General features: G+C 41.4%; 2 protein-coding genes across 2 annotated transcripts; both read left to right on the forward strand.

The window, feature by feature from the left end:
• The first annotated feature begins 1,291 nt into the window (after positions 1–1,291).
• Positions 1,292–6,623, forward strand: LOC119429338 (kelch-like protein 15). The gene is made up of 8 exons (XM_037696986.1): positions 1,292–1,396; positions 1,483–1,621; positions 2,934–3,122; positions 3,204–3,428; positions 4,516–4,677; positions 4,866–5,075; positions 5,166–5,356; positions 5,439–6,623. Exons 1-8 carry the CDS (start codon positions 1,377–1,379, stop codon positions 6,202–6,204), a joined length of 1,902 nt encoding a protein of 633 aa, XP_037552914.1. The 5' UTR covers positions 1,292–1,376; the 3' UTR covers positions 6,205–6,623.
• Positions 6,624–11,014: 4,391 nt separating this feature from the next.
• LOC119429339 (MICOS complex subunit MIC26-like) lies at positions 11,015–13,758 on the forward strand (the record flags this gene model as incomplete). Its single annotated transcript, XM_037696987.1, has 7 exons — positions 11,015–11,088; positions 11,412–11,513; positions 12,785–12,907; positions 12,982–13,014; positions 13,272–13,326; positions 13,460–13,555; positions 13,667–13,758. Coding segments are annotated over exons 1-7 (519 nt in total), but the record flags the coding sequence as incomplete, so codon positions are not given.
• Between the last annotated feature and the right edge of the window lie 1,481 nt (positions 13,759–15,239).

Genomic DNA, 15,239 nt, shown 5'->3' on the forward strand with positions numbered 1-15,239 from the left:
CTCTGAGGCTAACACCATATATATTAGCTCTGAGGCTAACACCATATCAGAGAGTCGGAGTCAGAGTTTCTTTATTGTCATTCGCACCTCATGTGGTACATGTGGTGGAGCGAAATTATGTACACAGGGTCCCAGTTACATCCAACAATAAAATGTAAAAGAAAAACAGTAATAACATTTAAGATATGAACTAAGAAAAACATAAACTAAATATACACTAAGCACTCATAACATAAAACATTGAACATCAGCACAAACATGAACATGAGTCTGTGTGAGCAGATGAGCACGCATGAACACAACATTGAAACAGATCAGCAGCAACATGATGTGATTTGTTCACAGTGATTATTCTGGTTAGAGATTCATGAGTCTAACAGCTTCAGGGTAGAAGCTGTTCCTCAGTCTAGTGGTTCTACACTTAATGCTCCTCAACCTCCTTCCTGAGGGGAGTGGGGCAAAAAGTGTGTGTGCTGGGTGGGTGGGGTCCTTCATGATGCAGGTGGCCCTCTTCCTGCATCTGGAGGTGTAGATGTCTGTGATGGTGGGGAGGCTGACTCCAACAGTCTTCTGTGCAGCCTTCACTACTCTCTGCAAAGCTTTTCTTTCTGCATACATGTTAACTATGAGGCTAACGCCATATATGTTAGCACTGAGGCTAACGCCATAAATGTTAGCACTGAGGCTAACACCATATATGTTAGCACTGAGGCTAACGCTATATATGTTAGCACTGAGGCTAACGCCATATACATTAGCTCTGAGGCTAGATACTTCATAGGATCCAAACTATTCCTTTAATCCACATGTGTCAAACTCAAGGCCCGGGGGTCAAACGTGGCCCTTGTTGACATCTTATCTTGCCCCCAGGATGATATGTGAAATGTAAAAGACTTCTATCTCTTGAATTTTTTCAGTAATCTTTGATTATGATGTTGAAAGCACAACAGAGAACATCAAATGAGACCAATCAAACTTTTGTTGAGGAACCTGTGACCAAGAAAATATGTTGGGTATCTGATTTGAGGTAATGTAGATTCTGAAATTGGCCCTTTGTTTGAAAAAGGTTTTAATTTCCGCCCCCTTTTCTAAGTGAGTTTGACACCCCTGCTTTAATCAATCATCATTAGAGGCATCAAAACTCATTATTTCCACGTTTTGAACCTGTTTCTGATGAACCGTACGGCTGAACGTGTGCAGCATGAACATGTGACCTGTGTTCCGACCTGTACAGCCGTGCTGCAGTCGGTGCCGCTGCTCTAACGTTGTGTTGGCTCTGTTGTTCAGGTGATTGACGCTCACTAAAGGGACTTTGTTAGCATCTACCGGACACAAGGGGCACTGTCCTCTGATTGGCTCGGACACCCCCCTCTGACATGCCCGTGGCCAATCAGAGGTGAGTGTGTGTTTGTGGGTGTGTTAGACGCTTGTTGACGTCTCTGTTGGTTTGTTCTTCCTCACGCTGCGTCCTCACCTCCTCAGGTGTGTTATGTCGGGGGCAGATGTGGAGGTGTACCTTTCCCAGGTGCACGACGGCAGCGTGTCCTCGGGCTTCCGAGCGCTGTATGAGGAGCGCCTGCTGCTGGACGTCACGCTGCTGATAGAGGAGCACCACTTCCAGGTATCCACAACCACAAGTCTTGAGACCCAAGGTTTAACCACTACATCTTGAACCAAAAATAAAAAGAGTTAATTAACCAAACGGACCAACAGGTGGCGCTTACCAACGTTGGAAAGAAGAGCTGGTCTGAATTCCCACCTGACCATGAGAGAGGCTAAAAAACACATAAAAACATAATTTTTAGTGAGAAGTGGAGATTTTTATGGTTTAATTTTAAATTAATGTTTGTGAAAACTTTGGTGAATCCGCTCAAACAATACCAGTTTTGAGTTTAGTCATCGCCTTCAAGGATTCAGGAACACGGGAGTCTACGATGAGGCTTGACGTTAACGGGGAAACAAAAGTAAACACCAACACTAGAGTCCTAGCTGCCACGTTGTACAAAATACCTCAACTTTATTGTCCTCTGTCGCAGAGCGAAGAGTTGGAATTGGAAATGTCCTCCATCTGTCTGTGCTTGTTGTGAGCATAACTTGAAAAATAAGTGAGGTACCGACTTCTATTTTGGTGTGGCTGCATCTAGACGTGAGAAAAGTTTTTTTGAAAATTGTATTGTCAAGTCAAAATCCAAGATGGCCACCACCATGTATAAAGTGACTGCCCCTCTCATTTGAGGAAACATGTTTTCTAGTTTTCATATGTCTTTATAGTTTCTTCAAATGATTGGGGCGGCCAAAGATTAATCTATGGTGGGCTAAGGTTCACCATTGGCCACCCCCTGGCTCCATCATTATGCCTGGTGGTGGATGAAATTGCTCCCTCCACTCTCCAGGCTCCGTCACTGCGTTGCCTCAGACAAGAAAAATAATAAAAAACTCCCTCTGCTCCACCGTGCAACTCTTCTACTCACTCTTTAAATCTCCCAGCGATGGGGGACATCAACGTACCGCTTGTTCTTAAAGCAAGACAACACTGTTGGCCAAAGTGCTGCACACTGACGAAAGAAAGTAAAACAAATGTTGTAGCTAGTTCCAGTTCAACAACCAGTCCTTCCAGGTCGTCCAGGGACGAGGACAATAAAAACACATCCTCACATTTGGACCGATCCTCTTGGTTCCCCGACTCCCTGCAGAATAAAAACATGTTCGTTGCCAGAAAATCTAATTTTTAATAAAATATTGCAGATGTAATCAGTTTGTAAATGAAAAGATAAAACTACATCTTTGACCTCAGTCTCTTCAGAATTGGACAGATTTCTGTCTCCTGTTTTGTTTCAGCTGTGAGTTTGGATCAAATTACAGATTTTTTTTATTCTAGCAGTTTGACTTCATGTAATGTTGTTGTGATGCGTCTCCTCCTCCTCCTCCTGCAGGCCCACAAGGCTCTGCTGGCCACCCAGAGCGATTACTTCCGGGTCATGTTCACGGCGGACATGAGGGAGCGGGACCAGGACAAGATCCACATGAAGGGGCTGACGGCCGCAGGCTTCGGCCACATCCTGCGCTTCATGTACTACGGCTCTCTGGAGCTCAGCATGCCCACGGTGCAGGAGATCCTGCAGGTACTGACCCAAACCGTTGTCCCCCCCCTCTGTCTGTGTTTGACCCCGAGCTGAAGCAGAAGCCCTCTCTTGTCCTCGCAGGCGGCCATGTACGTCCAGCTGACGGAGGCCGTGGAGTTCTGCTGCTCCTTCTTGCTGGCTAAGATCTGCCTGGAGAACTGCGCCGAGGTCATGCGCCTCCTGGAGGACTTCAGCGTGGGTGTGGAGGGCGTCCAGGAGCAGCTCGACAACTTCCTCCTGGAAAACTTTGTTCCCCTCATGAGCAGATCTGACTTCCTGTCCTACCTCAGCCTCGAGAGACTCCAGGTCCCACTGCCAACTCTGATTCATCCTTTACAGTCTGTTTCTTTATGCTGTGTGGTATTTTAGCTGTTCATGTGTCAAAATGTTCGGCTCATTCAGGAGATGGCTGCTGTGACCTTTGGTTTTTATAATTTTGGTACTTTTTAAAATATTTAACTTTATGTATTTCTATGGGGAACATATAAATAAAGATCTCTTCAGTTTTTTCAGAAACATGGTTCTCTTTGAAATCTGCTTCAGCTGCTGTCTCTGCCTTTTAGCTAATATTTTGCTACTTCACGTTTTAACAAAAGTTTTACTTCTTTTAGATACGTTTTTCACTACCTTTAGCTAATGTTTTGTCACATCTAGCCAATGTTTAGTTACTTTTAAAAGCTTAAAGCTAGCTTTTTGCTACCATTTAGCTGTTTTAGTTAACCTTTTGTTATTTCTACCTTTCAGCTTGCCTTTTGCTAATTTTAGCTTTTTTGTTGTCTTTTGCTTCTTTTAGTCAAACATTTTGTTGCTTTTTAGCTGTTAGCTTTTCTTCTTTTAGCTGACATTTTGCTACGGTCAGTTTTTAGGTAGTGTTTCTTGTCCAAGTAATTTTTCACTTCCTGTAGCTAACATTCAGCTTTGTTTAGTTAATGTTTGTGACACTTAAAGACTTTAGCCTTTGCTTTTTTGTAGCATTTTGTTACTATTAGCTGACATTATCTATTTTATGTTTTTAGCTTATATTTAGCTGTTTTTAGCTTTTAGCTTGATTTCAACTTCAGCAGATTTTTTTATATATTGTCTGTAAAAAAAACTCAAATTAGACTTTAAAAATTATCTGAATCAGAAGTTTTAGTCTAATTTCTGCAGATTCTTCAACTTATTAAAGATGCTTTTATGTTTTTATTCAAATGTAAACACATTGATAAATTTTTTTTAATTGAGTTTACAACAAAGAACTTTGATTAAATCTTCATCTTCAGATGGATAATCTCTGATTGTTAATCCAGATTATGACTGTTTTCAGGTTGAGGAAATTATTTATTTTTCGTGTTCACACTCGTACCTCAGCTGGGTTTGGTATCTGACCCGTTCCCCTCTGGTTCCGACCCAGGCGTACCTGAACAGCGACGCTTTGAGTCGCTTCCCAGAGATCGAGCTGTACGAAGCCGTCCAGGCGTGGCTGAGGCACGACCGGCGGCGCTGGAGGCACACAGACACCATCGTCCAGTCCGTCCGCTTCTGTCTCATGACACCGGCAGACATCTTTGAAAAGGTCAGCGACTTTTGTTTACGTCTGCAGCTACAGCTTGATTCCTGGGTTTCTGATTGGCTCAAAGCTCTTTGTGTCTTGATTCCTGGGTTTCTGATTGGCTCAAAGCTCTTTGTGTCTTGGTTCCTGGGTTTCTGATTGGCTGGAAGCTCTTGGTGTCTGATCTTCGTGTTTCTTTTTTTTTTTTCCAGGTGAAGACGTCTGAGTTCTACCGTTACTCCCGACAGCTGAGGCAGGAGGTGGATCAGGCCCTCAGCTACTTCCATGACGTCAACCAGCAGCCTCTGGTGGAGACCAGATCCAACCGGATCCGCTCGGTCCGCCCGCAGACCGCCGTCTTCAGGGGAATGATTGGCCACAGCATGGTGAACAGCAAGATCCTGCTGCTGCAGCGTCCCAAGGTGTTTTACAGAAAGCCTTTGTTCTTTAGAGCTTCGCCTCCGAGGCGCCGGCCGTTCTGTCCGTCTGTAATCGTTGGTGTTGTCTGTCAGGTGTGGTGGGAGCTGGAGGGCCCTCAGGTGCCTCTGAGACCGGACTGCTTGGCAATTGTTAACAACTTCGCCTTCCTGCTGGGCGGAGAGGAGCTGGGGCCCGACGGGGAGTTTCACGCCTCCTCTAAAGTGTACCGTTACGACCCGCGGCAGAACTCGTGGCTGCGCATGGCCGACATGTCCGTGCCCAGGTTAGAGGAGTCTTTGAGGTGTCTCTCTGTGGATTTTACAGGTTGTTGTTTGACTGCGTCGTTGTGTTTTTGTTGTTTGCAGGTCAGAGTTTGCCGTTGGCGTCATTGGGAAGTTCATTTACGCCGTGGCGGGCCGCACGCGAGACGAGACCTTCTATTCCACGGAGCGGTACGACATCACAGAGGACCGCTGGGAGTTCGTGGACCCGTATCCCGTCAACAAGTACGGCCACGAAGGAACGGTGCTGAGTGGTAAACTCTACATCACGGGCGGCATCACCTCCTCCTCCACCTCCAAGCAGGTGTGCGTGTTCGATCCGGGCCGGGAGGCGGGCGGCGGAGGCGGCTCGAGCGGGTCCGACTTGCACAGGACGTCTCGTGGCGGCGGCAGCGGCGGCCGGGGCCCGCTGCTGCCCGGCACCCACGCCAGCTGCTGGGAGAACAAATCCAAAATGAACTACGCGCGCTGCTTCCACAAGATGATCTCCCACAACGGGAAGCTGTACGTGTTTGGAGGCGTGTGCGTCATCCTGCGGGCGTCCTTCGAGTCGCAGGGCTGCCCGTCCACCGAGGTGTACGACCCGGAGACGGACGAGTGGACCATTCTGGCCTCCATGCCGATTGGGCGCAGCGGCCATGGGGTAGCGGTGTTGGACAGGCAGATCATGGTGCTGGGCGGCCTGTGTTACAACGGCCACTACAGCGACTCCATCCTGACCTTTGACCCCGACGACAACAAGTGGAAGGAGGACGAGTATCCCAGAATGCCTTGCAAACTGGACGGTCTGCAGGTGTGCAGCCTGCACTTCCCAGAGTATGTGCTGGAGCACGTCAGGCGCTGCAGCTGAGGTCTGCTTCACCTTTTGTAGAAACTGGACTGTTAGAGGACTGGGTTGTCCCGCTGAGGGGGATCAGGTGTTAAACCAGAGACCAGCACTTACCTGAAGGACAGGTGAGAACCCGACGGGCGGGGCCACGCAGCTGCTCCTCCTGGTTAACGAGGCCAGTCGATTTGTGGCTCCATCTCTTGTTGACATTTAGCTCGAACCTTTTCAGAATTACCGTTCTCGGAAAATTTAGAAAATAAACTAAAGGTTGTGGCGATTTAAAAACAAAAAAAAAAGGTTTCATTCTGCTGGTTTATGTTTGGACTGCGCTCAGTTTCCTGTTCTACAACCCGGGTTCTGGACAAGTTGGATAAAATGTAACTAAGAACAGAAAGTAAGGATTTACAAACCTCATATTTTATTTACAGTGGGACATAAACGATGTAACAAATGTTTAAACTCAGAAATGTGACCATTTTGTTGAAAAAAAAAAAAATCAGGAAGTTTTGAACTTTATTGCAGCAACATTTCTGTTTAAAGATGCTCCAGGTTCATGTTTCCTCTGAAGCATCTCTGCTTCGGACAGCAGTCTGTAAACCTGAGACCACCAGATGTTGGAGGTTCTGCAGGAACTGTTGTCCCATTCTGGTCTGATGGAGGATTCGAGCTGTTCTAGAGTCCTGGATCTTTTGCTGGCTGGGAGCAGATGTCCTAAAACCTGAGCTCAGAGGTTTCTACAGATTCTTCCAATCTGCTGGTGAGATTATAAACTGGAGGTGATGGAGATTCAAGTACAGACTACCAAACCTCTGCCCATATTTATTTCTATAAGTCTCTTTTCATGCCCGTTCCTCTGACTGAGCTGTTTATAATTGATCTCATTAGTTACTAAATGTTCCTCCGGGTGGTTCTGATCCAGACCTCTGATTGTTGCAGCATTTTGATGCTCCTGGAACAACTTTAAACAAACGTGTTGCTGACATCCCATTAAAAATAAACTGATTTTATACTTAAAATGGTCATGTTCCTTGGTTTAAATGTGATACTATGTTCCAATATGAATAAAATATGGGTTTGGTATTTATAAATCCTTGTGTTCGGTTTTAATTTTACATCATGCCTCAACTTCTTCAGACTCCTCATCTGTTGTGTTTAGGCAGATCAGTCAGGCCGGTGTCTCTCTGCTGCGACTGTATGAGACTAGTTGAACAACATTGTGTTGTTTCAGCGGGACTGCAGCTAAATTTCGCCTGTTTTGTTGCAGTTCTGAGTCTTCAGCAGCCGCAGCTCGGTGAGAAACGTCCTCCGCTGCAGAAACGCACTGGAAGCAGCAGCTTTTCCAGTTAATTCAACCAATCGCGTTTGTTTAGGTTTAGTTTTTTTCCTTCTGTTCCGGATGTTTTGTTTGATTAAAGACATGTTAGCCCTCCAGAAGTATATCAAATAAATGATAAAATCAGGTATATGACTAAAGTATAACACTGTAGTGTAGTAGATTATATAATCTGTGTCGAAATATAAACTCAGGCTGTAGGAAACGGCTCAGTTTGTCATGAGCTCACGTTACGGTTCATAGAACACCATTTTGGCTTCCAGTGCGTTCCAGCTCTGTCCCGTTTGCTTCCAGCTCACCACCGAACTCCCACAGCGTCTTCACGTCCGTCCTCGTCCCCTCACCTCGTCGTCTTGTGCGAGACAGATTCAGATTTAATGAACCCTACACGGTACCGCGGTTTTAAAGAGAGATCCACGTTCCCTGCACTTTATCGGTTCTTCTTGTGGGTGTAAATAGTTTTAAAGGTCCAGGAGTTCTGTCAGACGTTCAGCGGTGTCTGAAATGAACTCCAGGTGAAGTGAAAATGCTCCAAAGGATTCAGGCAACTCTGGACCTCACGCAAAAACATTTTTCTTTCAGCAGAGTGTTACCCAGACTATTAAAGAAGTGTTGTTTTGGGTTGAGGAGCAGTAAAGGCACCAGCAGTGACAAGAAAAATGAAGTTTTTCTGCCAAATTTCTACTCTACGTCATCTTCGACTGAAAAGAATCACAAAATATCACAAAAGTTTTGTTTTTTTTACAGTCCCACCCATTAAATTTATGCAAGAATCTGTTATTTAAATATTCTGGTACTGTAATGTCACCAAATTAAAACAAAATGAAAATATGAAATGGCGCCCGCTAAGATCTGCTAAGCTAGTTAATGTTAGCCTCAGTTTAGCTCCTTTTTTCTGCTGCCTCTTTATATAAAAAGACGAAACCAAAGAACTAAAATGTTTGCCCTGTTGTCTAAACTGACTGTTTTATTCTATAGATTTACTCAGTAAAATTAAATAAAATTAGCCTTAGCTATGACTAGCTTCAGATGTAACGGCTAGCTTTTGCAGGATTTTGCTAACAGATTTTAGCTGCGAGTTAGCCATTATGTCACAACAGAGAACCAGTCTATCAATAAATTATAATTTAATAAATATAAACATGGAAAATATTGTAAAATACCAAGTTTAAAGAGGGATTAGCTTGTATTAGCTAGCCATTAGCACAGTTTATTTTACCATCATAAACTGAACTTTCTACATATGTTTGTGAACTAAAATGTAATTTTACTTGTTTAAAATTAACGTTTAGCATTGGCAAATCCTAAGAGTCAACAATTGAAACGGCGTCCACTAACGCGTGCTAAACCAGCTAAAGTTTGCCGAAGTTTTGCTCCTTTTTTTACGGCTTTGCGGGCTAACGTTTTGCTGCCTCGTTACGTTCTACAGAATGACAGCTGAATGTTATTCTTTAGCTGTTCGCTAGCATTAGCTAGCGTTTCTTTTCTCCATTATGAACCTCTGCTCTTTGATTTAATTTTGTACCAGAACAGAAGAACTGTAAATTATTTTAAAGTTATCTTTTCTTCATTAGATGAGATAAAGAACACGAGTAAATAAAATAAACTTCGAGGTTAGCCACACCTACCGGTAAATTGGCGCGCTAGCAGTTCCCATGTATTTGACTAAACAAACCTTCACGTTTTGATTTAGTCAGAACTTGTTTATTATTTCTGCTCTTAGCTGTATTTATGTAAATGTAAAACCATTTTTCTATACATTGATAATTTTATAGTGTTTTATTTATATAATTTGTTGGCGATGCAAAAACCTTTGATCAAATGCTGTTTGAGTTCTTTTTCCTGTGTGCCAAACGCTGAAATATCTCACATTTGATGAAGGGAAATTATTATTTCTGCACTGATTTTTGTTTGTAATTATTTGTGGTTTAAACGTGCACGTGAATCCAAATGACGGCTCTAATGTTTCAAACTCGACGAGGCGAGTCTGGATGAACCAGGAGATGTCTCGAGATGTTCCTGTTTGAGGTCCGACTTCACTGGTTCCCCTCTGATCTCTGTGGTTTCTGTGTTGATTTCAGACACCAGCAGAAAGTCAGAACCGCAGTCTCTAAATCCAAACCCTCCGTTCTCGTACAGAATCTCAGAAGTTCAGCACTTTGATTCTGGAGCCCGCCAAGCCGTGCTCGATGACCAGCTCCGCGTTTATTTTATATTCATGTTTTATTTTTTTCAGCCGACTGTGAAAAGGGCTAGAGCACACCCTGGTGCGGTTCTGCTCGTCAGCTGCGTATTTAAGTTATTTATTTTATGATGTAGTGCTTTTCACTGAGCTATGCAGTAACTGTAGGGTTATTTATTATCAGAGTTGTTTTTTAATCGTGCTTCTCTTTCTTTTCGTGCTTCGTCCCAGCAGCTCTGCATGCGCCTCGTCAGGTGGACAGTTCGTCCTGCAGGTTCTGTTGTTGGACAGCACGGTTTCATAACGTTACAACTGATTATTCAATTCCTGTAGTTTGACTGAACTGGATGCAAACTATAAATAATGGGTTTTAAACATTTCAAATAATAATTTGAGTCACTTTTCCCCACACACTTACTGAGGAAACCATCATAGTTTCATGCCCTCATCATGTCTTCACTGAAGCATCACACGCCGTCCTCCTCCGTTACTGTTCCAGCTAGAAACTCGTAACCAATGATGTACTACTGTCCATATTCCAGGTACGTTCAGTCATAGCGCTGCATCTTTAGTCCACCTGTCTGCCAGTAGGAAAACAGAATAGAGGATCTAAAAAAACAACCTTGTTTTAACGACTGTATCAGAAAATGAACAAAAGATCAAACCAACATATCTTACAATCTAAGTAGAAACTCTTTGGAAACAATTTGTAACTTATTTCCAGAAATAAATGTTCATATTGGTCAACTTTCACTTGTCTGTGTGTATTCTCTTTGACTAATAGTGTGTTCTTAAACTACCGGTAATTTATTGACACATTAATTACAGCAGTAAGTGTTTTTACACAACGATACGTTCTTGACTTGCAAGGAATTTTTTGTTTTTGTGAACACTTTACTGGAGCTGCTATTCTACAAAAACAAAACATTTTGTATGTACTTCTTTTTAAAAAGTAAAGTGCAAGTTAGTATCTTTTTTAAACCTAAAATTACTGTGCATACATTTATAGTTTTTGATGGAATAGTTTGTTGCAAAATAATTATTCTAAACTCAACATGAGTGTAATGAAACGATAGAAAAGCTCCACACATCGCATAAAATGAGGTAAAAGATGTTTAAATTTTTACAGCCTTTATTTTCTATGATAATCTAAAGCTTTTCAGCAAGTATTAGTATTTTATAGATTTGAAAAGTGTAAAAAATATTTTGTTATATACGTACATTATATAAAAACAGTTGTGAATGGGTTTAAATTAACCTTTTTTTTTTTTTTTTAGATCTAAATATTATAGTCATGCTTTTGTTTTGAAAGTGTGACGTGGATGCACTTCTCCGAGTTGCCGTAGAAAAGCGAAAGCCTCCTCTATTCACGATGTCATACTTAAAATTGGTAACTACCCGTAATATGTAGTTTTTCTTTTTATTCGTAAACCTCTACTTTTCGTTCATAGTAATTACTTAGTACAAATAATTTAGTTTATGATGTAGCTTTAACCGTGTTGCCAATTTAGCCAACATCTGTATGGCACGCACGCAGCTAGCTAGCAGCCCTCGCTACCTCGTCTGTTTATTAACGATAATAATATAGATTGTTTTGCCTTTTAAGGCTTCTTATTGAACTTACTTCTTTCTGATCTTATTGTGGTGTCATGTTTGTATGAGTGATTTACAGTACGACCAAGGCAGAGCACTCATATTGCGTTTGTCCACCAGGTGTCGCTGTGGTCCGCGGCTCCGGCCCTGATGAGCGGCTCGGCGCTGACTTCCGGCGGGAGTAAAAAGAAGAGCCCAGAGCCGATTCTGAGCATCGATGAGGTGGGTTCATCAAAAGCAGGGTTTTAAAGATGGAATAAAGAAATAAAATAAAGTTTTTATTTAATCGATTTGTTTATTTAAGTCATTAAAATGTACATCAATATCTGATTTGATAAATATTCAGCTTAAACCTCTGCAGCAAAATGTAGTAATCATGTCAAAAATAAATAAAAACACAAGACCAGCTCATGATGGAACATAAATTGACTGTAAGTGATTAAAGTGTGATCCACACAGTTGCAAACAGTCAAAAAATTACTAGAAATAATCTGAAAAAGGCAATAAATAAATAAAAACTTTACAAAAACAGCCAAAAGTCTAGAAGAAGGTTAAAATATTAGTTAGGTTTAATATTATTAAAAAAGGAACAATATAAGTAAAACATAAGCATACAGAATAGAATATAATACTTTTATTGTCATTGCACCTAAATACAATAAAATTTGGGTTTGCTTCCCAGACCAAAAGTAAAAACAGTATAATATAAATATATATATAAATAATACTGTAATAATATTTACAGGTTTTAAACACCCAAATGTGCAACACAAGCAGATTGATATTACACAAGTTGTCCCTTATTGCACTTGTTCAGTTCTTATTACAGCTCTTACCAAGTTTAGTAATGGCTGATGGGCAAAAACCATTGTTAAATCTGTTTGTTCTTGTCTTGATTGATCTGTACCTTTTCCTTGATGGCAACAGTAAACAGATCATGTGATATCAGGTGAGACAAACAAACATAAAAATACTGTTAAACTATAAAAGCTAACATTAAAACGGTTCAAATTAAGAAAAAATATGGAGAGAAAAAAAGAAAAAGGCACAAAACTACAGGGATGCAAAAATATCCAAATAGTTAAAATTTAGTAAAATTATAAAATTACCACTGAGATCAATGTTTAATCATGATGAAACACAATTAATACATTAAATTTGTTTACAAGTGATCACAGAGGCAGAAAAATAAAACGTGAAACAATTGCTAAAACTTGGAGAATGTCCACTAAAAGATAAAATAAATATTTAAAGCTTAAACGGCTGCTAATAGATTCAGATGGACTCAAAGTACCACAAATTTGCCTATGAAGGTCTGATGGGGTCTGTTTTTTCAGCTCTTATGTGGTAACGTCTTTGATGCAACATCTATATATATATATAAAAAAAACTTTAATATTTTTGGTCATATTGAAATGAATGGGCATCAATTTTTTTGCTTTTAAGTTTTGTTTTTCTAATTTTAGCTGGTTTGTTTCCCTCCTGTGTTCCAGCTGCCGTCTCTGTACACCCGACCCGAACCAAAGCCTCCATCGGAGGCGCCGGAGCCGAGTCATCTGGAGCAGAGCGTCGCCTCGCTGAGGAGGCGTGCTGAGCCGTACGTGGACCTGGGTCAGGTGAGTCCAAGTCTGAATGCCTCACAGCTACATTAAAGGTGTAAAAAGTTAAATTTAATTGTTTTTTGTTGCAGCGAGCTGTCCAGACTGCGTTGGAGAAAGTTGAAGTGAGTTTTTATCGAACCTGAACAAAGTATGTTGCTTTTATTCAGATTGTTTTCATCTTTTGGTCTCTTATTTTGTTAATTAAAAGTCAAGTTTAATTAAATGTTTCAAACCAGATTTTTATTAAAAAGTCTTCATGATTTTCACACTTTTCTGCTGCGTTTTTATCTGTAACTGACGGAGTCTGAGACAAATGAGCTTTAATAGACTGAGCTGATTGTTTTTAACTTTACCGTCTCTGTTTGTTCTCAAACTGCAGCAGACGTACGGGAGGATGGAGCCGACCATAAACACGTCAGTGACGACTGTCAGCGGTGAGAAAATCACTTCCTGTTTCTTAAACGAGGGGCCAGTTTGAACCGCTGAGTCATGAGTCAGAGCTGCACATCTTCACATGTCTTTAATTTAGGTCCACATATTTCCTCTCCTCCTTGTTGTGTCCTTCAGAGACGGTTCAGTTTCTCAGTGACCCGCCTCCGGACCTTTACCCCAGCGTGGCTGTGGTGGGGTTCTCCGGCTTCCTGGGACTTTATTTGGCCAAAGGTAACAGAAGCTTCAGCCTCAGGTCTGAGATCAGCGGCTGTTTGTCCTCAGAGGAGAAACTCTGAGCTCTTCAGTCCCGATCAGGACTTCAGCTGTTTTCTCTGTCTTCAGGCTCCAGGATGAAACGATTCCTGCTTCCTGCTGGACTCATGGCTCTGAGCGCCTCCATGTTCTACCCTCAGCAGGCGGCGGCACTGTTAAAGGTCCAAACACACACACACACACAGCCTTCATCATGTATGATGCCATGAGGTGAGAGCTGAGTTTAACCAAAATCCTTAACTAATTTGGTCAAAAGTTGTTTTTCAAACAGAAGATTAAAAAAAGTCTGATTTCGGCTTCTCCGTGTCCGTCAGCTGAAGGTTTTCTCTGTAGATTCAGCTACTGGCTCTGTTTTTGTCTTTTTACCTTTTAGCTTGTTCCAAACCATTTGTTACCATTAGTGTTTCTCTTGTATTTGGCGCCTTTTAGCTAGTGTTTTACTGCTGTCTTCTGCTTTTAGCAAATTGCTACATTTAGCAATTTTTTTGCTACATTTATCTTTTAGCTAAAATTCACTGTTTTTACTTAGCATCTTGCTATGTATAGTTTTTAGCTACATATTTGCTAGCCTTTTTATGTGTTTACCTTTTTGATAACTTTTTAATACTTTTACCTTGTAGCTAACCTGATACCACTCTCAGCTTCTAGTTATCCTTTTGCTAGTTTTAGCTAGCTATTTGGTGGTTTCAGCTTCTGGCTAGTTTTTTAGTATTTCTAGCTAGTCCGTTGTTCGTTCTTGCTAGCTTTTTACAACTTTTAGCTTCTAGCTAGCTTTTTGCTACTTCGACCTATATTTTTGGTACTTTTAGCTTAAAATTATTTTGGTGTGGTAGTAGCTGAGAGTCATCCTCAACACATACTTTGTCACTCTGTAGCTAAAATCCATCTCATTAGCTAAAGCTACAAAGTTTTATTTAAATTTTCAGTTGTTTTTATTCCCTTAAAAAAGCTGAAACATTAAAAATCCCTTTGTTAATGCCAGTTTTTATTTTAAATTTGAGGGGGAAAAAATGTACACAAACAATAACTGACAACTTAATCCTCTTCTTGATGATGATTTTAGCTTATTTAGTTGTGTATTACATGTATAAGAACACAAACTATGAGCTGAAACTGTCTGATACATTAAAGCTGTGCATAAAAAAGTAACTAACCGTCTGTTCTGGTTCTTTAGTCTCAGGAAGCAGCTGTCGGCTCTTTGTGTTAGCAGCTTAAATGAGCTCATTTTAACACAAACTCCAACCCTGAGCTGTAAATCGAACTCTTCAGACTTCAGCTGTTTGATCTGCTTCCTGTCAGGAAACGTTGTTTCCTCAGAGGAAGTTTGAGCCGTGCATGTGCTTCTAGTTTTAATTTTATTCTCACAGATGTGATAAGACACCATCAGGCTGTGGATTTTAACACGAGTCGAGTTTTAACGAGTAACAACGAACTGAACGTCAAACCAGCTGAGGAGGACGTTAAAAAACACAAACGCTTGTTTTAGGTGACAACTCTGCTGAGTTATACGTACTGTTACTGTGGTAAAACATCAGACTGATACTTACAGGTTACCTATTGGGTAATATACTGGGTACCTACTGGGTAATATACAGGGTACTTGCTGGGTAATATACAGGGTACTTGCTGGGTAATATACTGG

Source organism: Nematolebias whitei, unplaced genomic scaffold (genome assembly GCF_014905685.2).
Source record: "Nematolebias whitei isolate Nwh7 unplaced genomic scaffold, NemWhi1 Nwh_scaf_508, whole genome shotgun sequence".
Taxonomy (NCBI): Eukaryota; Metazoa; Chordata; class Actinopteri; order Cyprinodontiformes; family Rivulidae; genus Nematolebias; species Nematolebias whitei.

Bases quoted from the DNA above. Each gene is read 5' to 3' on its own strand.
- LOC119429338 (XM_037696986.1), top strand. From the start codon at position 1,377: ATGCCCGTGGCCAATCAGAG. The intron at 1,397-1,482 runs GTGAGTGTGTGT...TCACCTCCTCAG, and splicing joins ATGCCCGTGGCCAATCAGAG to GTGTGTTATGTCGGGGGCAG. The intron at 5,076-5,165 runs GTGTTTTACAGA...GTTGTCTGTCAG, and splicing joins TGCTGCTGCAGCGTCCCAAG to GTGTGGTGGGAGCTGGAGGG.